General features: G+C 40.4%; 3 protein-coding genes, 1 long non-coding RNA gene, 4 other non-coding genes and 1 pseudogene across 9 annotated transcripts; 8 read left to right on the top strand and 1 right to left on the bottom strand.

The window, feature by feature from the left end:
• Positions 1 to 496: 496 nt before the first annotated feature.
• Positions 497 to 4,252, bottom strand: LOC133726458 (serine/threonine-protein kinase D6PK). 2 transcript variants are annotated; one of them, XM_062154004.1, is made up of 3 exons: positions 2,475 to 4,252; positions 1,225 to 2,075; positions 497 to 1,057 (listed from the first exon to the last, which is right to left on the bottom strand). In XM_062154004.1, exons 1-3 carry the CDS (start codon positions 3,176 to 3,178, stop codon positions 1,038 to 1,040), a joined length of 1,575 nt encoding a protein of 524 aa, XP_062009988.1. In that variant the 5' UTR covers positions 3,179 to 4,252; the 3' UTR covers positions 497 to 1,037. The 2 variants fall into 2 exon arrangements, with proteins under 2 accessions (XP_062009988.1, XP_062009987.1); XM_062154003.1 differs by having other exon boundaries at positions 498 to 2,075; positions 2,475 to 4,251.
• A 381-nt stretch (positions 4,253 to 4,633) lies between these two features.
• LOC133726459 (thaumatin-like protein) lies at positions 4,634 to 5,750 on the top strand. Its single transcript, XM_062154005.1, has 2 exons — positions 4,634 to 4,720; positions 4,822 to 5,750. The coding sequence occupies exons 1-2, from the start codon at positions 4,657 to 4,659 to the stop codon at positions 5,535 to 5,537; spliced, it is 780 nt and encodes a 259-aa protein (XP_062009989.1). The 5' UTR covers positions 4,634 to 4,656; the 3' UTR covers positions 5,538 to 5,750.
• A 5,890-nt stretch (positions 5,751 to 11,640) lies between these two features.
• LOC133726457 (uncharacterized) lies at positions 11,641 to 14,056 on the top strand. Its single transcript, XR_009854831.1, has 2 exons — positions 11,641 to 13,062; positions 13,426 to 14,056. It is a non-coding gene; the product is annotated as an uncharacterized LOC133726457 (long non-coding RNA).
• LOC133727652 (small nucleolar RNA Z199) lies at positions 11,815 to 11,906 on the top strand. Its single transcript, XR_009855329.1, has one exon. It is a non-coding gene; the product is annotated as a small nucleolar RNA Z199 (small nucleolar RNA).
• Positions 12,151 to 12,221, top strand: LOC133727585 (small nucleolar RNA U18). Its single transcript, XR_009855266.1, has one exon. It is a non-coding gene; the product is annotated as a small nucleolar RNA U18 (small nucleolar RNA).
• LOC133727655 (small nucleolar RNA U54) lies at positions 12,293 to 12,375 on the top strand. The gene has a single exon (XR_009855332.1). It is a non-coding gene; the product is annotated as a small nucleolar RNA U54 (small nucleolar RNA).
• On the top strand, positions 12,405 to 12,501 carry LOC133727656 (small nucleolar RNA R64/Z200 family). Its single transcript, XR_009855333.1, has one exon. It is a non-coding gene; the product is annotated as a small nucleolar RNA R64/Z200 family (small nucleolar RNA).
• Positions 14,057 to 16,726: 2,670 nt separating the features above from the next.
• LOC133726452 (AAA-ATPase At3g28580-like) lies at positions 16,727 to 18,584 on the top strand. The gene has a single exon (XM_062154000.1). It carries the CDS (start codon positions 16,879 to 16,881, stop codon positions 18,391 to 18,393), a length of 1,515 nt encoding a protein of 504 aa, XP_062009984.1. The 5' UTR covers positions 16,727 to 16,878; the 3' UTR covers positions 18,394 to 18,584.
• A 123-nt stretch (positions 18,585 to 18,707) lies between these two features.
• Positions 18,708 to 20,249, top strand: LOC133726453 (AAA-ATPase At3g28510-like; annotated as a pseudogene).
• Positions 20,250 to 23,684: the final 3,435 nt, after the last annotated feature.

Here is a 23,684-nt window from a genome sequence, read left to right as displayed (position 1 = left end):
GTTACAACATCTTTGTTTCCGTCTGTATTGTTTTGCTCGGACCACCAGTAATCCTCTATTTATGACTTTCAAATCTTCAAATCTGCCATTGATAATATAGAGGAGAGAGCTCAGAATAATGGAACTTAAATATCATATGGAAAATGACAAATAAATATAATCAAAATTTTACATTATATGTCATTTTCCATATAATGTAAAAATTTTGATTATACATATTTGGAGTGATATGGCAATTAATTAATCTATTTCAATTATTTTTCAGATACTGTGTATGTATAATGTATCAGTATTATTCTTATCCATCCTATCAAGAATTAGAAGCCTATCACCTTCACCACTGGATGCTTCATTTTGTATTGGATACATGAGGAATCAACACTTTTTTTATCTTTTATGTACTTTTAGTATCACATATACTCATTGTTTTAGTGATCATCTCATAAAATTAATCCAAATCGAAAACCGTTTGGTCCTCTCAAGAGGTTACAAACAATAGAAGGTTATCAACACGAACCTTTTATTATTTCAACTTTGGTTAGGTGACTAAATGACACCAGTTTCTTTCGGTTTTTTACGGAGATAATAAACGCTTCCAACTATAAAGCAGTGAGGGTGAAGCTGTATATGGAACTCATTCTGCAGTCTGGAGCTGAATTTGGATTGCTTGGCTCAATGCAGTAAACAAGGATTCACCTGTCATTCTTATTCATTTCTTCATAGTTGGGTTGAGAATCATTATGCTCTTTTTTGTTTCTTAAGAACCAGGAAAAGGACACTGTGATTATTGATTAAAGTATAACCATAAAGAAAAGCCTGGCTGCACAGGAATAAAGAAGCAAAAGAACCACCTGGAACAATTCAAGAAAAGCAGAATCCCACACCAATAAAGAGCTAAAGGGATACCAATGTGCCAGGGAGACAACATCACGGTTCATTTTTTCTGTGTTGTCCAGTTCAATATTTCCTTTTTCGAAAGTGCATTTCCAGGTAAAGCTTCAGACATTTTCCGGGCCAATATAGACTGCAGCATATGGTTACCACACAAAGGCAAAATCTGAAAAGTGTTTGAGAGGCCAGCCATTGTAATAATTGTGTGAAGAAAATAAGATTCACTGAGGGCATGAAATAAGCACCAAAATTTGTCACAAGAATGATTGCCTACAACCCTTTTCCTATCCCATCAAAGTTCATATCAGAAAAATTCAAAGTCTAAATATGGACCTGGTAACCGAGTTGTCTCTGTAGCTCCCTTCTCATTTTGAGGCGCTGCCGACTTGAATGCCTGGTTTAAAAGGGCAAGATCAAGTGGTTTTGGGATTTCTGGAGGCTGCGTGCCGCGAATGAGAGCCCAATTCACGCTAGCAAAGAAGGGATGCTGCTTAATCTCTGTAGCACCTCTTTTAAAGCCTAGTCTCTTTTGAGGGTTCTTTACAAGCAGGCCCTTGATCAAATCCTTGGCAGCAAAACTAATGTTGGATCCATCCGGGAACTTAAGCGACTGACCAACGACATTGAACAATGTCTCCCGATTTCCACTCCCTTTAAATGGTGTCCTCCCATGAAGTAGCTCATACAAGAAGATTCCGAAAGTCCACCAATCAACAGCACTGCCATGACCATCTCCCCTTATGATCTCAGGAGCTAAATATTCATGAGTTCCAACAAATGACATGGACCGTGCATTAGTTGGCTCAGCAATAAGTTCAGGCCTCGAATCTGAACTCCCCAAATTCGTTCGTTCAGTTTTCTCCTTGGTTGTTTTGGACCTTAGGAATCGAGGCATAAAGCAAGAAGGTTGCAAGCAAGAGGGTTGAACACAAACCGGTAGTTTGCAGGCTGGAATTGGATCAATGCAAGATGGTTGAATGCAGTATGTAGGCATTGCACAAGATGGCTCGGTGCTGGACTGAACAAGAGTAGGACACACATTACATCTTAATGATAAATCAAAATCCGAAAGCATGATATGTCCATCCTCCCTCACTAGTACATTTTCCGGTTTCAAGTCCCTGTACACCACCCCCATCATGTGCAGATACTCAAGAGCAAGAAGCACTTCTGAAGCATAAAACCTGCAATAGACAAGACAACAAAGTCCCAGAGATCTAATTATACTTCTGGACATAACATGCTGACTTGCTGACAGTCCATAAGGATAGTACTAATAGAAGTTTACACCAAAACCAACTGTAAATTCATCACCAGAACCATTAAAGGCTCTTGACTTGAATAGTTAACACCAATATTAACAGCCACCAAATTCTTAACAGAAACCAGATTGTTCAGAAAGTGACAGAATTGCTGAACTTTAGGAACACCACCCATAAAAGTTTCAACCTTTAAAATGAAACTTCAAAAACCTTGAATGTAAGTAGATAGATTTTTCAGTGCTCCAATTAAAAACAGCTCATTTCTATTCCCACACAAAAAAAAGAAGAAGAAGCATTCAATGTCAAAGAATTGGTACCAACCTCGCAGCTAGTTCAGTAAAATGCTTCCCCGGCTGGCGCTGCCGGAGCGTATGAAGATCGCCGCCGCTGCAGAACTCCATTAACAAGCAAGAAAACTTCTCAGTCTCGAAATTCGAATAAAGGGTCGGAAGAAACGGGTGGTCCAACAACCCCAATATGTCTCTCTCAGTCTGAGCTCTCATCAGCTTCTTCCTCCCAGCCAACATTCCCTTGTCCATTACCTTCATGGCGAAAACGCAACCAATCCCTCTCAACTCAGCCAAGTACACGCTCCCTATGTCCCCACACCCAAGCTTCTTCAGAAGCCTGAAATGGTTCAGACCCAACTCGCCGTCTTTGGCCTTCGCGGATTGAATCGCGTCCCACCGGATGTCGTTCCCTTTGTGCGGCTTGGACGGGCAAATTCGCCGGAAACTGGCCTCGTCCGGGTCGGCAGCCATGGATTCCGGCCCTTTTTTGTGGCTCGCCACCTCGTCTGACTCCGCATTGTTGTTTTCCGGCGCATTAGTACTCTTCTTAGTTTCCACAGAGTCGTTGCTGAGGTCGTTGGTGCTGCTGCTGACGCTGGCGGTGTTGTCGGAGCTGCTGCAGAGACTGAGACTAATGCTGAAGCTGTTTTCGAAGGTGAGATCTTGTAGGCTATTGCTGCTGACGACGGCCGGTTCGCCGGCATTGGTTTCGGCTTTCTGGGCTGGTTTTTCCATGGTAGTTGAAAATGTTGATGAAGTGTTTCACCGAAGTAGTGAGAGAGAAAAAAAAATGATGGGGGTTAAAAATTGGGGGTTGTTGGTGGTCAAAGGATTGGGAGTTGGGCGATGGGGGTGTGTCCGAGGTGGTCAAACCGAGAAGCGGGCGCGAAGGGAGCCGAGCATAGGGACCCAAAAATGAGAGGATAGCCCTGATGAATCAAAGGTATTCAAAATTTGAAATTGGGGAGTGAGTGAGAGACCCAATGAGGACTAGCAGTAGAACAGAGTTGGGTTGGGGCTTGAGTCCATTTTCTTGCTCTCTGTCCCAGAAAATGTTACAGCTCGGAGACAAAACAAACAGAGAGAGAGAGAGAGAGAATCCCTGTTAAGTATTAACGAGGACGACAAAAGCCTCTGAGATTTTTCTAATCAGCAAAAAACACATTACACACTTGTGTATTTTAAAGTACTCCCGGCTGCGGAGATTTAATACTCGCGACTAATAATGTAGAAGAGTCGCTCACCCAATACGGTTAAGGCGTTACTATGGTGTAATGTAAAATCTGATAAATTTGGGTTGGTGGGCATTTCATATGTGGAGCTTGACATTTCATTAGAATGAGTTGGATGCATTGGGGAACAGCTACAACGTACCTTCGTATTTGCTCAGATATGGTGCACAGTGGTTTTGGTAAGAGCAATTGATGCAACGAGGATTCCTTTGGATATTCTCAGCCCTCTGGATCTGGCAGAAGAGAGGGGAAAGGGGAAAATAAGGTAACCCACCCTGGGCTGTAATGACTTTTTCCATATATATGTTAGCCAAAAGCAGGAAACTTTGATTCTATTAATTTTCTGAGACTAACTGCATGAACCACAATAAGCAAGTCATTTAATATTTTTGATCTCTTTGTTATTAAAAATGGAAAGAAATACCAGCATTTGTTATAAAATATTTTCTGGATTCTGGAAAGGAACAAACAAATGCAAGGAAGTAAGAGCTCTGACCATGGAGACTGTGTTGAATTTTTTGATTACCACATTAATTGCCTCTGATTTTCTGAAAATTTGTGTTGCCCCCTCAATCATGAAAAGGAAAATTTGGTTTTTCTGGCACTAGTCTTGCATCATCATAAAGCTCCTGCCTTTCTTTCTATAAAAGGATGGCCTTAAAGTTGGGACTCGATTGTCAAAAAAAAATAATAATAATAATAATAATTTGATTTCCTGCTGATAATCACTTCCCACCTGATGATTTACATGTGCCCTGTTAGTGGTGACTTTCATTGTGATGATTCTCATACTTGTTAACAGATGTCATTTCCCAAATCAAATGACATTTCAATTCAGGTTAGTTGGTTCCATATTTTAAGAGATGGCAATGCTTAAAGATTGTCCACACCAAATCTTGAAGTGCAATTCAAGAAGAAGCACTATTTATTTTTACAAGTATAAATGTAACATCTAAAAGATTGTTGGAATGCATCAAAATCATGAAGCTACCAGTGTTTGTTGCTTCTTTTCCTCTGTTTCTAACATGGAGTTCCATGTTATTTGGTAATGAACAAATTGATTGCCATTATATTTCACTTTGAATGTTAAAATGTTCTTGAACTTTACTATAAGCTATTATTGAATCCAAATACTACATATTGCAGGACATGGAGCAGCAGAGACAGTTAAATTTAAAATACACAACAAGTGCCCCTTCCCCATATGGCCAGCAACTGCTCCCAACAATGGTCAACCGGTGATAGCTGATGGTGGCTTCTCCCTCCCGGCTAGCCAGTCTAAGCTTATTACGGCCCCGGGGTCATGGAGCGGTCGGATTTGGGCCCGAACAGGATGCAACTTTGCCTCTAATAGGAGTCCTGCTTGTGAAACTGGAGACTGTGATGGAAGACTAGCATGCAATGGACTAATAGGCACTCCACCAGTGACATTGGTGCAAGTTGCGCTTCAAGCCGACAAAGGCAACCCAAATTACTATGATGTGAGCGTGGTCGATGGATACAATCTTCCGGTTTCAGTCCTATCAAAGCCCGTAGCATCGAATTGTGCTATTAGTGGGTGCTTGAAAGACTTGAAAACTAAGTGTCCAGAAAAGCTTCAGGTTTTGAACAGCGCAAGGAAAGTAGTAGCTTGCAAAAGTGCCTGCTTGGCATTTAATAAGGACTCATATTGTTGCAGAAATCAGTATGGAACTCCAGACAAATGCAAGCCGAGTGAGTACTCCAAGATATTCAAAGATGCTTGTCCCTCTTATTATAGCTATGCTTATGATTCACCACCTCCATTGGTGAACTGCAAGGCCGATGAGTATTTGATTACCTTTTGTCCTTCAGGCTGGGGTGGTCAGCATGCTTCCATATAAACTAGGTTAATTGCCTCATATATGGTAGACTTGAGTAAGGATTACAATATATATGTTCTGTATTACTCGATATCTTATTATCTACCATATGTACCATTGTATCCTTAATGAAACTCAATAGTCAATACAAGACCCCTAGTTTGGTTCTCATCAAGCTGATGATCAGGAAAGGTGCATATGGTACAAGTAGGGCTGTCAATGAATTGAGTTGTGTCAGATTCACATCGTGTCAATATATGAAACTTGTTAAAATATGCAAACTCAAATTCAACTCATATTTCAGGTGATAAGTTAGTAGTATAATTGATCTTTCCGTATAGTTCTAACAGTTGAAAAATCAGCTGAAGTGAGTATGACTCATTGCTTTGTAAAATGATTTAAAAGTTATGTATGATAAGAATGAGGTCGACTTAGCAGTAAATAAAAATAAAGAGGCGGCCTAGATCTCGTTTAATTAAAAACCATGATTCAAATCAAGACCGCGAGGTAGACATTGACGAGTCTTATAAGGGAAGATAACTCCACATGAGAGTTTGGATCTACTCTTCACACTTCAAGTATGGATTGCAAATGAACACCAAGCTTCCATACATGTGTTATAATCATCACGAATTCTGCTGAATCTCAGACCCTGACTTGCAAAACTTGGAAATTGTTGATGATTATATAGGATTTTCTTTTCGGGGAGTGAAATTTGCACTTCCCTTTTTAAAAACCACACACCCTCTTAATATTTTAATAGTTTCTTTTGTTCTACTTATATTTCTTTCCGACATTGCCCTTACAACCATAACTTTTTGACTCCTTCCATCTCTCTTCTTCATCATTTTTGACAATGGTGGCTCTCCGACTGAGACACTGTTTAAATTCTCTTCCAGAACAGATGCCATTGAAAAAGAATATGACCTTACCTTTGTGATTGGGAATAGAAAAATCAAAACAGATTCAGACCGGTGGAGATAAGCATTGATGAATTTAGGGTTTTTAATTATGCTATACCAAGGCCTGCATCCAAAACTTAACCTCCGAAGAGATTCAAATGGAAGTCGTACAAGAATGCTTGAGATACAATCTTTAAGGAGATAAGGGATGTGTTTCTTGGGGATGTTTTTTCTCTTCCTCTTTTTTCTTGTTCAATGATGTTTCCTCCACCAGCCTTAATAGGCATCCCTTGTTGCTTCTTATTGATTTTGCCATCACCATTTTCAGACTGAGAACCAACCACCGAACCCTCACAAACCCATCTCTCATTCACCTCTTCTCCACTTCCTCCTCAGACCCATCCGACCCAACTGAACCCAATCCCCAGTCCGACTCCTCCTTTCTCTCCAATTACTTCAGCGATGTCAAAGCCAGCCTAAGGCAACAGTCACAGTCACAGCAACAACACTTCAGACCCACCTCACACTCACAGCAACAACATAGCAGACCCACTTCTCAGAACAACAACCGTTCTCTCTCCCGGCCTTCCAAGACTGCCTCCTTGGAGGAAATACCCAAAAACCTTGCGGAGTTTCGGTTTCGATCCATTGGGCCAAACTCCACTGAATCAAGCTCTGCACCTCTGCCAAAGAACCAAGCCGCTATTCCGGATCACCATCCTCTCCCGGACCAGAACGCAGCGGTAGGAGCGTCGACATCGTTTGGCCGAGAGAGATCGAACTCGCTTTCCTCTGTTGTTCTTCTCTCTGCGCGTGAGGCGCTGTTAATGCTCAAAGTCCGGCGGTAGCCGAGCCTTCGTTTAACGCGGGTCCGGTGGGCGGACCGCTACTCTGAGGACCTGATGCTCTTCGCTAGCTGTCAAATGAAAGACAGGGCGTCAGAGGGAGACCGCGTTGGGCGGTCTTCACTTCTCCGATGCCTAAGTCAGTCGATGCATATAGACAACATAACAATAAATGAGTAGTAAATGCGTAATTAATGAGGAGAGAGGAGAGAACCTTTTATAGGTGAGGAGAAGGCTGATCTTCTCCTTGTTTTCGATGTGGGACTGATGTGCTTCAGTTCCCAGCGTCGGGAGCTTCTGATGCTATGTTGGTACGGCGCGTAGCGGCGCGTCGGCGGTGATCTGGGGGCAATCCGAGGCTCAGGCGGTAGCTCGCCTGGCTGTGTATCCGTAGGCTACTCCTTTGGTGGGAATCAGTACCTCTGGCGGTACCATGAGCGTAGCTCATTATAGCTAATTATGCTTGCAAATGCACATTTATGTACAAGCGCGTTCTAAAACCTTCGAATTGGTACGAAACTGCTTTATCAAACTAAATGAAAGCCACAATTACTGAGCCACTTCGAATTGGGCTTTTCTAGTTGTTCTGCCATGATGGCTCTATTGGAGGATTATGAACAACTGTTCATAATTTTGGCCTTGTTGCTGGGTTCTTTTCTATCGAGTTGGACTGTTGGAGAGAGATTAGAGAGCAGGGAAAATAAAGTGACTGAGCAGGGATATTTTAAGAAGAGAAAAAAGCATCGGCCAACTAAAACTATTAAAATATTAAGAGGGTGTGTGGTTTTCAAAAAGGGGAGTGCAAATTTCACTCCCCTTTTCTTAACTATCAAGTGTTTTCTTAACTATCAACTGACTCCCTTTTGTTGAAATGTCTTTCTTGTTTGGGTTAGAAAACAATCAAGAAATATTATCATAGCAAGAGGGCTCAATTAAGACTCGAAAATAGATTTGTTAAATCTCTTTCCTATTATAAATTTATAATATGGATCAAAGCTTTTTCCTTTGAGTTTTTCTATTGGAACCTCCAAATTTACTCACTTGATCTCTATGTTTTTTACACCTCTTATCAAATTTTCAACTACTAAATTTACTCACTAAACCTCACTAAACTTCCTCAAATAACCTCACTCATATAATTTGCAAACAAATTATTATTTTTAAAATAAAAAATGTAGTCATTTCAATGATTTAATCACTCTATAAATCTTAACTAAATATACATTTCTTAATCAAACTTGAGTTTCAAAAATTAATGTCTAATAAAAAAGAAAATGCTATGAACTATTATGTTTTTAATTTTTTTTTTCTATTTTAGCAGTGCAAAAAAAAAAATCATTTGTTTTTATTCTCAAAAAAAAAACATTCGTTTTTTAATGTTTATTTTTTTGGGGCCGTGACCACTTACCCATTTTCAGCTTAAAAATTGTTCACCTACTCCACTAAGAGTTTTTTAACCCTATTTACCCAATCTAACTTCTATTGACAAAATAGCCCTCATACTCTCTCTCTCTCTCTCTCTCTCTCTCCGGTGGACGTTCCATCCTCCGTCCATTTCAACGGCAAAACGTCTTTCAAAACACCTTGCATTTCCTCAGACCAGGTGGTCGCCGGCCAAAATCTCCCGGAGAGCACTGACAATCTCATATCACTCGTCCCGTTCCCAACGAATGGCAGCCCGATCGAGCTTCCTATCCCCATCAACGATCCATCAGGATCAGGGACGAAAACCACGTCCAGCGGCAGCGCCCGGACCAGAAGCGGCCAATACTTGTCCATCGCTCGGGTCTCGCCTTCGCTCCATTGCGCCGCCTCTGGGAAACAATTGGCGCGAATCGTCAGGGTGGCGAAGAACACTCCGACCTGTGATTTCAAGAATGGCTCCTCATCTTTCAGCTCTCCGGTGGTGGATCTGAGAATGGTGTCAATGATGATGGGTTAACCGCAACGGCGGACCGATCGCTGTGATTGGCCGGGAGTTTGAGGAATGTTTGGGTGTGGGAGAGAGTAAGGTGTTGAGGTCTGGCGGTAGAGATGAAGGTGAGTGCTCAGAGCAATTTCTGGGTGCCCAGAGCACTTTTTTTTTTTTTTTGTATACTGTGAGCTTGGGGCGGATTGGCAGAATGACCAGAAGGAAAGAAAAAAGAAAACAGAAAAAATATTTAGGAGACAATAATATGATTTTTTGGGGGGGGGGGGGTAATAATATGATTATTGGGAGGCAATAATATGAGTATAATGGAGCTCTTCGATTTTGCTTCACCGTAATCAATTTTTTTTTTTTTGGTTTTTGGTAAAATTGGGGTAGAATGCCCAGAAGGAAAGAAAAAAGAAAACATGAAAAAAATTTAGGAGGCAATAATATGATTATTGGGGGACAATAATATGAGTATTGGGGGGCAATAATATGATTACAGGGTATTATTAGGGGGCAATAAAATCATACGCCGGAATCCGGTCATCAGTCCGGTACAATAATATGATTATTGGGGGGCAATAATATGTTTATTGAGGGGCAATAAGATGATTACTGGACATTATTAGGGTGCAATAAAATCAGACTCCGAAATCCAGTCACCAGTCCGGTAGCCGGATTCTGGATTCCGGCGACCGGTTGCCGGATTCCAGTGATCGGTTGCCGGAATCCGGTCACCTGTCGCCGGAGTCCGGTCACTGGAGTCAACGGCCGGCCACTAGTCACCGGAGCACAACAAGGTGGAGGATGACTTCTCTCTCTAAGTGAGAAAGAAGGAGAGGGCAAAAAAGTCTCAAAAATAAATAAAAAGAATAAAAAAAAGAATTAATTGGGTATTAGGGAAATAATCTCTTAGAGTGTTTTGGGTAAATGGGGTTAAAAAACTGTTAGTTGAGCAAGTGGGCAATTTTTAAGCTGAAATTGGGTAAATGATCATTTCTCCTATTTTTTTTTTTCTATATTTTTTTGTACCACATGATTAATTATTTAAATATGATTATTATTATTATTATTATTTTTTTTTTGCAAATATAATGGATTGACTTAGATTTAGGTCATAAATCATAAGAGGATTTATTTTGTTTTCCCTCACCAATATGCGATCAACATATATATCATACATTTTTAGGTCACATGATCTTAATCATATTTTTAATTCTTATTAAATATATATGAATAGTTTAATGAGTATGTAGTGAAATTGGAAAATGAAAATAGATAAGGAAAATAATAAGGAATACCATCTAATATTATTGAATTGGAAAGTCTACATAAAATAAATATAATATGTTTTTGGTATAATTATTGTCCTTAATAGTCATTTTATAGTAGGTTATATATGTCATTTAATAATTCATAATACTTGACCTCACTGTGAGCAGATTTGGAGGTCTCACTAGAAACTCTCTTTTCCTTTTGGATTAAGAAAGTTTTCCTATCCTTTCAAAAAAAAAAAAAAAAAAAAATTCCTATATGTTTTGGAAATATTATTCCTAGTCTTATTACAATTCCTCTAGTATTTTGGAAAGAAATAACAAACCCTATATATGGAGGCCTTTAGTCATCAAATTATTCTCAACACACTTTGATATAAAATTTCAGTCAAATCAACTTAGCTGAGTTTAGGCAAGATGAGTTCTTCAAACAATTCACAAGTGTATGGAGCAACGGATGCCAGCAAGCAGACCTCTTCAACAACCCCAAAAGACAAAGGATCTAGAATGACTCTGCCTGAGCAAGTTCTGTGCCCGCCAGCGCCAACACGACCACCTCCTACAAGTGGGCATAATAATTCTTTTAGCCCACTCAATTTGAACACAAAATGGTGAAAAATTGTTCATCGAAAGGGAAACTGTTCAAGTAGTTAAAAATTAATGCTACTAAGAGTCTAGAAAAAGTAGTTTTGATGTATCATGTAGTTTATTCATCTAGTTTTTTATGCTTACTTATTTTTTATTAGAAATTTGATGTTAGATTCCATCAAAGAATCTTTGCATTATCTTTCGTTGATGTTTCTACTATCAAACTGTTCACATTGTCGATAAATTTAGAGGTCCAAGGTTTCATGATTAATGTGAGTAATAAAAATGAATATTATTCCATACCCAGGTTTAATTTGATTTTCAACATCCAATGTATACCTATCCTGCACCTCATTTAGGATTGCAAGAGGGTCAAGTTATTGGAATAGGTGTCGACTATGGACGCGATGGATGTCTTTCCTACTCAAGTCATTTCAAATAATGTCCGTGTGACCTTGTCGACCAATCTAAACCCTATACCATAAAAGTCTGGACCAAAAACCTGTCATCACATGGGTCCTTATTGGACCTCACAGATGGTTATACAAAAACGAGCCTTCACACATATGGCTTCAGTGAATATCAGGCCCAATTCTCGAACCTTCCCAATTCCTATTTAGGGTTTTCTCCGTGTCACACTATAAATACCCGCCTCTAGAATTTGGGAGTCATCGTCTTCTTTTTCCTCCTCCCTTTAGATCTGTGTTCACACTGTAATTATAGCTTGGGTTGGTTTTGGGTGAAAACCCAATTTCTATTCCGCTCTGTTTTATCAAATCTGTGATGAGAATAATACTGCAACAATATGAATGGAGATACGCTATCTCCACCTTCCATGTTTACTTGTATTTAAGTCTCTGATGATTTGCTTCAATTCTTCATTCCCCTCTTTGGGTTTTTTTTTCTCTCTCTCAAAATTATTTGTAGGCGTGATGAGCAACTTATTGGTCCGTGTTTCTGAATTTACCGTGACCGACAAACCTTAACCAACTCTGATCTCTTATGTTTTACTTCACTTCTTTGCCGATTTTGATCTTTACCGTGTAAAAGTTTGTTTCTTTTGATCTTTTACCATGAAAGATTGTTTCTTTTTTAAAATTACTCGTGGGCGTGATGAGGAACTTATTGGTCCGTGTTTCTGAATTTACATTGACGAAAAACCTTAACCAACTCTGATCTCACGATTATGAAAGTTTGTAGCTTTTTCGTGTTTTGTTTCGATGATTTGAACTTTGTGTTTTACTGTGGTTGTTGCTCTGTGATTTTTGCCTTGAATAGGCATATACGCTATTCTGATTCATATCATGAATGGATAAGTTTTGAAAGCTGAGAGCTTCCTACTGCTAATTTTGTTTTTGTGTACTGTTCTGCGGTGATGAATTATGGATTAAATTCACATGTCAGACTTCAGAGATTGTAAAAAATCAATGAGAATGAAACTTCCTAGCGTCTGAGCAGATTGAATTTTACTTGTTTTCTTTGTTTGTTGATACAATGTGGCGTGAGATTTCTCTTCGGAATTCTCAAGCTTTTCAGTGGGAGCAAACAGTTTGTGTGTTTGTAAGATCCCAAGTAAGCGTCACAAACAAAGCCTGGTATCGTTGACGGTGCTTTTATTAGTATCTCCGAGAAGGGCGGCCTCATATTCCATTGCCTTGTGGAGCGGCGTTGCTGCCTTTACTATTTGGGACTGGCCATGAGGCATACATTTTTTGTTACTTCAGTTTGTTTTTTGTTTTCTGTTTTTGTGGTTTGTTGGTCTTTGTTTTGTTTATGTCATGGAAAAAGGGTTGGAGGCGTGGAGTATGAATAATGCAGTTTTGGACTGTAAACTGGATGGGATGGGAAGAATGGCACGAAAATGATAAAATATTGTTGCTCGTGCCATTTTCCCATCACATCTTGTTTACAATGTTTGTTCGTGAAGTCGAAGATGCCAAGATTGAAGTATTGCTCCAGCTATTGTATTTAGAGTTCGACAGCCAATATATAAGATGTTTGGATTGTGGTATATAAGTTTGTGTAATTCTTTGATGTTCATACATCATACATAATCATATCTATATCTGATTATCAGGGCCATGAACTTGTAATTGGTTAAACCAAATTGAGTGCCAACTCATAATTTAGCCATTTTCTTTTATCCCATTTTCTTAATAAAAGAAAATGTTTCAAGATTGCTGCATTCCTCATACTGTGATTGCAGACCCAGAAATTATGTCAAAGTGATATGAGTGCACGTATACATCAAAATCAATCCGATCTTACACACAAGACATGCTTATATATTATGCAATTGAAAGTGGGAATCAAGTACGAGCTTAAAACATGACTCCTAGTGACTGCCTACCTTCTCTTAACAATTCTGTCTTTCAACAATTACAGGATCAAAGCATGATAGGAAGAATGAATCACGTGCCCCTTGTGTCGTTACTCAATGCCAACTGAGGGAGAGGAAGGAACATTCAGATTCTAAACAGAGGCCGAAGGGAAAGCATCTCTTTAATGATGCAAATTTGTCAGCTAATCCATTAGCTAATGTAGGAAAAATGGGAAGAATGGCTCGGAAGTATTGTTGACGGTGCTTGTACTAGTATCGCCGAGAAGGGCGGCCTCATATCCCCTTGCCTTGTAGAGCGGCATTGCTGCCTTTACTATTTGGGACTGGCCATGAGGCACACACTTTTGCACTTCAGTTTTCCCTTTTGGTGGCTTGGAGTATGAAGAATGGCACGGTGATGGTTTGTTGATTACTGTTGCTCTTGCCATTTTTCCAGCACATCATGTTTACAAAGTTTGATGAATTGCTCCAGCTTGATCATTGTAATCCTATTGTATCTGGAGTTTGACAGCCTACATATAAGATTTTTGGTCTGCGGTATTAGTTTGTGCAATTTCTTTGATGTTCATACATAATCAGATGATTCAGATCCATATCAGGGCCATGAACTATTTGGCACCTTCAGCCAATTCCTAATGTAGCAAGATTGTTAATAAAAAAAAAAATGTTTCAGAATTGCTGCATTCCTTATACTGTGATTGTAAACCCAGAAACGTGTTTTTTTTTTTCCTTGATAATAATCTCCATGTTACAGTATGCAATAAAATTATAAACTAAGTTCGAACAATGACCATAATAGAAAACCTAGTGATCACACAGGATCATTATTAAGGAGATGAAGGTTTCCCACACAAATAGCTGCTGTAAATTTAAAGGGCGTACCAAGAATCTCAACTTCTTTCGCACTCTTTTTCTCTAAGTCATACCAGCAAAGCATGTTGTTGTCTGCTACTAATAGAACCATCTTGCCGGTCTTTGAAAACACCAAGGGTTCATAATAGGGGTTGTGATAATGAATAGGCCTCCGAGGCATATCCCTCGCATCTATAGTATATAACCGAGTCCAAGATGCTGTCACTCCATATTCTTTCATAATCCAAACATGATTCAAATATAAGGCTGTGTCTTTCTAATACACACACAGATATCCTCCCAAGACCTCCAGAGTCCATCGAAGGGGATCGTCAATGAGATCAACAACCACCGGGGTGGGAAAATGGTCATACTTCTCAGTTGCGAGATCAAGAGTTACAATTAAGTTACGATGCATCAGCCAATGTAGAGCACCATTCAGAAAGGACAGAAAGGATAGATATTCTGCAGCTAGTCCAAAACGCCCAATGCAAGGCACGTTTTGGATCTTTTTCCATGAGTTGGATTTTAAGCTATAAATTTTCACTTCCGAATCCAGTTCATGATTCCTAGATACCACAGCTTTCACAAATTTATAGTCATCATTGGTTGAATCGTACCCAAACCCATACATCCACCTCAGATATCTCGCTGTAGGGCCTGCTGGCAGCTCGATGGCTGTAAGGGAATTCTCTTCAACCTTTAAATCGACGGATTCCATACTGCAAAATCCTCTTGTTTAGATACTGCATCATAGATATTAATGCAAACCAAACCGTTACAGTAACTCACTATCCTGGTATTCTGTTCCAATGGCCGCTGAATTCTCACGGCATTACCAAATACATCTCCGTCGAAAGAAATCGATACAGAGGGTTCTCCGGACAGTGGACCGTATGGTATAAGTACAAGGGTGCGAGCACTGTTGGTTGTCATGAGGTCATGGTGAGCTTTGATGAACTTTTCGTCGTGGATAGTAGCATTCCAAGCTCGACAAACACACATGAACCGTATCAGATCCTTGGTTGGGAGCCGTAAAAGGATGTTAAAGATCATTTCCGGCGGTAAATATGATTTTGTTGAAAGGTTGGCCATTTGTGCCCTAAAGAACAATCCCTAAATCCCCAAAGATATGCGAGTTGGGGTCTTACCGATACAAAGAATGACTCGTCTTTTATATAGAGAACAAATAGCGTAGAGAGCAAGAAAATAATCCCACCCGAAAAGAAAGGAAAAGAACTATATTAATACAATCCAACTCTTGAAAATCGGATAATCTTGTCCAGAGTCCAGACCACAGACCTGAGTACACTCCCACTATGGTTAGGTACCTTTCGAGCGTTGGTGTCCCACAACGGGAGCACCCAACTGTCCTCGACAAGGTCTTTCGGGTGTGTGTGTGTATATTGGGTAGTTTTAGTGCTCTTGATGCCAATGCCATTGATGAACTGAGAGCTTGCATGAAGTGAGATATGATAGTTTGGACGAAGCTACTATCAAACGGAACTGGACGATTTTGCGCAAGGTGGTGCTGATCAATTGATTGTTCCTTTGCCTTGCACACATTGTTATTATGTAGATTGCATTGTCTCGTGGGCTCGTGGCTGGAGGTGAATCACGTGTGCCCCTTGTGTCGATACTCAATGCCAACTGAAGGAGAGGAAGGAACATTCAAATTCTCAGGTAAGCATCTCTTTAATAATGCAAATTTGTGAGCTGATCCATTAGCTAATGTGGGAAAAATGGGAAGAATGGCACGACAACTATGCTTCTATTGGTTCTTAGTTTCTCGTGGCATCCTAGCTCACATCTCATCTAGTTTACATCCTTCAGCAAGAGCGAAGAAGATTCAGATAGAAAGGTTGTATTCAGATCATATAGGCTCTATAGTTGTACGTTATGGATTAACAAATGTCATTTTGAGCAATTTGTGCACTGTATTTGGCATTTTTGTTGTTCGTTTCCGGTTCATTATGAATAATCTTGTACTTCGGTAGTACGTAAATGGTAGTTCAACATAATGCAAACTATGTCACTGAATGCCTTGAGATCAAAGTATTTAGCTATCCCATTATCATGTGTTCGTACTCACAAGTTGTTAGTCCTCCATGCATGCCCTTGATGCACAAACTGTAAATCCTTCTTTTAAATGAAATTTAAAAGGATGCAAAATAGTAGGATCTTGGTTTCTAGGATTCACAAATTATGCAAGTGAGAGGAACCAGTTCTTATCAACCAACAATATTCAATTCAAGGCTTCAAGTACGTTTTTTGTGAAATAAATTTGGTGAAACAAAGTCTATCCCAATTCTAGATGCTCTCCTCTTTGGCCATATTGGTTCAGTATATATGGACAAGAAAAAAACCGGAAGAAAAAAAAAGATCAAAGGTCAACTATTTTGCAAAACTTGGATGATGATCGGTCAATCTTGGTGTCTAAGGAATATGGAGTCTATCTAAATAAGTCGGTGAGACTGTTAGATATAGTAGTAGTGGGTGGCTAAAGAATTGACAGAGTCCTCTATCTTGATGAGGAAGCAAGTAGAGTCTCTGGGGTCCTTCTACACACACACACACAGAGAGGACTCTGTCAACTCAAGATCATATACATCATAGTTCATAAGGTTAGACATTTGCAGAGGAAGATGAAGATGATGGGTGAAATGTTTGCTCAATTAGGCTCTCTGATTGCCACTGTGATGTTTGTTTATACAATATGTAAACAATACTTGCCCTACAATCTCCAGGGCCTTGTTGTAACATATAGCCACAAATTGTTTGGATTTGTGTACCCTTACATCCAAATCACCTTTGATGAATATGCTGATGATTTTCGCAAACGCAGCGAGGTTTACTCTGCTATCCAGAGCTACCTCAGCACCAAGTCATCAACAACAGCGAAACGACTGAAAGCTCATGATGTCAAGGGGAGCAGCACCCTGGTTCTCGGCATGGCGGATAATGAAGAAGTTACTGAGGATTTTCGAGGGATCAAGCTCTGGTGGGCTTCTATGAAAGACTCGTCCAAAAAGAACTCCTTTTCTTTCAATCCTGAGTATGATGAGAAGAGATATTTCAAACTAACTTTCCACAGACAACATAGGGATGTGATCATGGGGTGTTATCTTGATCATGTTAGGAAAGAAGGGAAGGAGATTGCGATGAGGAATAGACAAAGAAAGCTTTACATCAACAACAGCGGCAAAGGGAAGTGGAGTCATGTGGTGTTTGAGCACCCTGCAACATTTGAGACTTTGGCAATGGACCCAAACAAGAAAGATGAAATACTGAATGATCTGGTGAAGTTTAGCGCTGGGAAAGAGTACTATGCTAAAATCGGGAAGGCTTGGAAGCGAGGCTATCTTCTATATGGGCCACCAGGAACTGGAAAGTCAACCATGATTGCTGCAATGTCTAACCTCATGAACTATGATGTTTATGATCTTGAGTTGACGGCTGTCAAGGATAACACTGAATTGAGGAAGCTGTTGATTGACATAACAGGGAAGTCGATTATCGTGATTGAAGACATTGATTGCTCGCTTGATCTTACTGGTCAAAGAAAGAAGAAAAAAGAGAAGGAGGAGGAAGATAAGGAAGAAAAGGACCCGATTCGGAAAATGAGTGGAGAAGAAGAAACCACAACCAGCAAGGTTACTTTGTCAGGGCTGTTGAACTTTATTGATGGGATTTGGTCAGCTTGTGGAGGTGAAAGATTGATCGTGTTTACTACTAACTATGTGGACAAGCTTGATCCTGCTCTTATAAGAAGAGGAAGGATGGACAAGCATGTTGAGTTGTCTTACTGTTGCTATGAATCATTCAAAGTGCTTGTTAGGAACTATTTGGATTTGGAGTCGCATAAACTGTTTGGAAGCATTCAACGGTTGTTGGGGGAGACTAATATGACTCCTGCTGATGTTGCTGAGAACTTGATGCCGAAATCTGTTTTTGAAGACGCTGATTCTTGTTTGAAGAACTTGATTGAAGCACTCGAGGCTGCGAAGGAGGAGACAAGGGTGAAGGCAGAGGAAGAAGCAAAATTGAAAGCAGAGAAGGAAGCAAAGGAGAAACATGAGACTGCTAATGAGCAAGTCAAATGTAATGGAACATCAGCTGAAGGAAGATTATGTGAAGAAGTTAAAGAAAATGGTGTCTGAAAAGGTCAGGTAGATGCCTATTCCTCGTGCATAAGTAGATTAATAAATTTGTAAACTCTCCTGTGTCTTTCATAGTCTATAGGAAATTTTTAAATCTCAACATAAAGGTCATGTGGATGGCTTCATTCGATCCATGTATCAGATTTGATAATGCTTAAGAAGATGCACTTTCCTGCTGCTTTCTAATTTCAGTCAATGAAATCGAGATCGAGGGTCATACCCTGATCACCAAGAAAAGACACTATATATGATCTAACCATGGCCTTGGTAGTAAGAAGAAACGTATAATTTCTTAACCAGAGGAGTCGAAGATTATGCAAAATTCAAACATGAGGCCAGCAGACATGCTTGCTCATCTAGGATCTGACATTGGTGCTTTAATGTTCGTGGGATCTGCCATTTCACACTATCTCCCTCATCAATTTGGAAGCTACATCAGTGCTTACTTTCAAAGACTGCTGCTTTTCGCCACTCCTTACATCCAAATCACATTCGATGAATTAACTGGAGAGCGTCTCATGTGCAGTGAAGCTTATTCTGCAGTTGAGAACTATCTGAGCATAAGATACTCTAAAGAGGCAAAACGAATCAAGGCTGATATCAACAACAACTCCCTAGTTCTTAGCATGGATGAGTATGAAGTGGTTGTGGATGAGTTTGAAGGAGCTAGAGTATGGTGGATTTCAGGAAGTGGTGCTAAAAAAGACACACATTCTTCTCACTACAAGCTCTGCTTCCATAAAAGGCATCGGGATCTCATAATTGGGCAATACCTGAACCATGTCTTAAAGGAAGAGCCAAATTTGAGGAATCCACAACAAAAGCTTTATACCAACATGGAGTCACACTGGAGCCATGTAGGATTTCAGAACCCAGCAACATTTCAGACACTAGCCATGGAGCCAGAGAAGGAGGAGGAAATTATCCTCGACTTAAATGCATTTAGCATATCAGGAAAGTTCTATGCAATAATTGGGAGGGCATGGAAGCGAGGCTACCTCCTTTCTGGCCCTCAGGAACTGGCAAGTCCACACTAATTGCTGCCATGGCGAACCATTTGGGATATGATACTTATGCTCTCGACTTGACTGCAGTGGAGGGCAACACTGAGCTGAGGAAGCTATTGATAGAAACATCAAGCAAATCCATTATTGTAATAGAGGACATTGATCGCGCGCTTGATTTCTCAGGCCGAATGAGGAAGAGAAAAGCTAATGAGGAGGAGGAAGAAAGGGGAAAGCTTAGGATACAAGAAACAGATCGAAACCAAACCCTATCAGGTTACTCTTTCTGGCATTCTGAACTTCATTGATGGACTGGGGTCAGCTTGTTGGGGAGAAAGGCTCATTGTCTTCACAACTAATCATGTGGAGAAACTCGATGCAGCGCTCATTCGGAAAGGAAGGATGGATAAGCACATAGAATTGTCTTACTGTCAGTTTGAAGCGTTCAAGGTGCTGGCTAAAAACTACCTTGAAATCGAAGCACACCAGTTGTTTCCCACCATTTGTAGCTTGCTTGGGAAAACCAATATGACTCCAGCTGATGTAGCTGAGCATTTGACACCCAAGACCATTTCTGGTGATGCTGAAAACTGCCTGGAAAATGCGGAAATCTGCCTGAAGGATCTGATCGAAGCTCTTGAAAAAGAAGAAGAGAATGCAAGGTTAAAATCTGAGGAAGGAGGAAGTGTGAGAAATCATCAGGTAAAGAGGAAGAAACTGATGACGCCACAGGATCATTTGATAATCAATGAAAAGAGGGCAAGAAATTAGGATTTAGTACTCTTGGTCCTCAATCTTGTGGAAAAAATAGCTGTATGCATCATTCTAGCTCTACATGTCAATATTCAGCAAGTCCCCTAATCTCACAAAACTAATTTAGATTTGTTTAAGGACAAGCATAAATTAACAGAGAGATAGAGAGAGTAATGTTGCAGAGAGAATGGAGATTCAAGTGTGTTTATTCATCTCATACAAGGAGGTATTTATAGGAATACAATTGAGGTGTGAGATGCTTAAAGAATGATACAACTTTGATGACAGCTCCATTTCTAGCTTTACATTGTGGCATTGTGGCTGTGATGATGGAGATAACCATGCTTGTTCCCCTTTGGCATAAAGCTTATCACATAAGTCACTATATCCATCTTTACACTTAAGCATCTCTCTTTATACTCAAGTACATATCCTATACATGATATAGACATTTATACTATGACTCATATATACTACAATATGATTCATGTATACTACAACACTCCCCCTTGGATATTTCATGTTTAATAGCATTGTCTAGGTCGTGCGCTTCGAAATTGCCTCGTTAAAAACCTTGTCAAGTAATAAAACCCTGTGGGAAAAAACAACCTTGGTCGAAGGAGAAAAAGAGCACAACGCGCGTTGAGTGTGGAGTAGTAATATCACAGCTTTGGAGATAAGTGGAGTCTTCTTATCAGCATCATAAGTAGGTAATATGTCTACGAGAGGGATGCAAATAGAGTTGCTGCAACAAAACCTTGCCCGGAAAACCCAGTGGGAAAAAACCGTGGTCGAAGGGAAAAGATGAGCAAAAGCATATATGTTGAATCAAAACATCTTCAGGATGTAGTATAAGTGGGGCGACCATGCTAAAGATGTGCCTCGTTAAAACCTTGCCAGGTAACAAAACCCAGTGGGACAAAATAACCCTGGACGAAGGACAAAAAGAGTACACGATGGTCAAGTGGGTATGCTTCTGGATACTCCCCCTGATTTCAACATCTCCTTTGTGTCTCCCAAACGTGGTGCTTCTCTCGTTGCCTCATTAAAAACCTTGCCGAGTAATAAAAACCCTGTGGGACAAAAATAACTTCGGTCGAAAGGGAAAAAGAGCACAACACACTCTTCACGTTTCGAGACCATATATGTAGACATCTCCCCCTCTGATTGATCTTTGAGGAGAGTCTGTTGTTGTTGATTTTATGCTTGATGTTGTCGCTTTTGATGCAGCCTTGCTTCATTTGTTTCAAAACAAGCAGCATTATCTTAAATGCTTGTAGGCTCATCTGTGGTAGACTTCAAACCACAACTGTTCGAACATGCGTAACTATGGATCCAATCCATATACATTCACGAACCACTTCGTGAAGAGCAATAATCTCTGCATTGTTCGAAGATATAGCGACTAAGGTCTATTCTGTAGATCTTCAAGATATCGCGGTCTTACCCATGGTGAACACTTTACCAGTCTGGGAAGGCCTTTGTATGTCAACAGATACCCAATATCAGCAAAACCTTCCAAAAACACTTATGTCATTTTGGGGTAGGGATAGAAAACGCAGGCCAGTGTTTGGCGGCATTTCTGGTGTGTGATGGATCTGAATCCATCATCTTTTTATAGGGATAGAATAAGCCCATATCGATCGTACATCTCAAGTATCGAAAGATATCTTTTACACCAATCCAATGGCGTCGCGTTGGCGCAGAGCCATACCTTTAGCTAACAAGTTTATGTCAAAACGAGATGTCCAGTCTTGTGCATTGAGCTAAGTACAATAATGCGCCTATTCGCACTTCTGCCTCTTGCACATCTTCGTCTGATCATCCTTCAGACGAAGAGGATCATTTTCAGGATCAAGACTACGAATGATTATGGGGTGCTTGAAGGCTTGACCTTTGTCAAAATGCCTAAGCATCTATCAACACGATGCTCAAGTTCCAAACCGAGGCATAATCGTGTTCCCCAAAAATCCTTCATCTCAAACTCGGATTTTAAGTGTTCAGCGGTTTCCCTTAACTCTTTAAGGGCTTCTAATGAAGATCATGTCCAACATGAAAACCGCGATAGAATCCGAAACTTGTTTATGGAAACGCGCGGGCATATCCCTTCCCAATCAAGTAGTCACTTTTAGTGAGCGTTTCAATTCTATTGCAAACGCGCTCCGTGGTCTAGAGCCACTTGATTTGGGTAACTAAAGTTTCACTATGAACTTTCATGTATATTCCGTATCTAGATCCCCATAGAGATACGTAGTGACCACATTTATAAGCTGCATGTTCAGTTATTTGGAAACTACCAAACTGACAGGGTAGTGGAGTGCAATGACATCCATTACGAGATAATATGTCTCATCGTAGTCAATTCCAGGGCGTTTTGTGAGAAGTCTTGCGCCATAAGGCGAGATTGCCATCTCTTTTTCTCAACACGCTTTCTAACGAAGACCCATTAGTCAATAGGTTTTATGTAAGGAGGTGTTGGCCTCACTGGCTCAAAGACCTTCCTCTTCGTTTAACCTGGATCGCATCTTTCCATTTAGGCCAAATTTCTCTACGTTGGTATTCATGCTTCAACGGAGCGTAGTTCGATATCATCGGTCTCAACAAACTCATGCGCAACAAAATGTGCAACTACATCATCAATTATGATGGAGTTTCTATTCCACGTCTTATGTACACTAGTGTAATTTTCATAGAGCTCTATATTCTCAGGAATAGGTTCTGACGTTGAGGCGTCCCCCAACGATAACCATAATCCAGAAGATACTCATGAGACGGATGTTGAGTGTCGATGATCTAAGGATGCCAAAATATCCTTCGAATCCACGGGCTTCCCACGCATCCTAGCTGGGGCCATGGCCTGTAACGCCAGAGTGCCACTTTCTATGGCGTTGGCGCCTTGCCTACCTCTGTGTAGGGTGGCGCTACGTCCTCTTATAGGGACGTCCTTCCTTGCAGGCATTTTTGCAGCAAATGTGTGTGATCTCGTCACTTTAATAGGGATCGAGATGAGACATAGTGGGGACAGACTACGACATTTCCTGTCGTTCCTGCTGAACAGTTTGTGTTCTTATCTCCCCCTAACGACGGGAAGACTGTCTCATCAAATTGACATCCGTAAATCAAACGGTAAGGAGATCGCCTTGCAAGGGCATTAAGTGGCGGACGATTGTTGGAGTCTCAATTCCAACTAAGTTGCTCACTTGTTTTTTAAGGACCTATCATAGGCGCTGTGGCGGCGCAATTGACACATAAATGGCTCACATTGGCACATAAATGACTCACTCGAATGTGCGTAAGTACAAAATATTTGTACCCAGTCACTAGCTGTAACGCATATATACATTGAGTGGCGGTAGGTCGTAGAGAAATTAGCATAGTTGTATGTGATATTGCATCACCCCAAGCGGATATAAGTATATTGGTGCGCATCACTAATGTCCGAACTACCATCGTAGTTATGTCCGCGAGACCTTTTGGGCGTGTATATGGGAATGTGATGTCCAACATCAGTCCCTTTGCAATAACCATCGAAAG

This window comes from Rosa rugosa, chromosome 1, assembly GCF_958449725.1.
Source record: "Rosa rugosa chromosome 1, drRosRugo1.1, whole genome shotgun sequence".
Classification (NCBI taxonomy): Eukaryota; Viridiplantae; Streptophyta; class Magnoliopsida; order Rosales; family Rosaceae; genus Rosa; species Rosa rugosa.
This window is presented reverse-complemented; position numbering and strand designations above follow the sequence as displayed.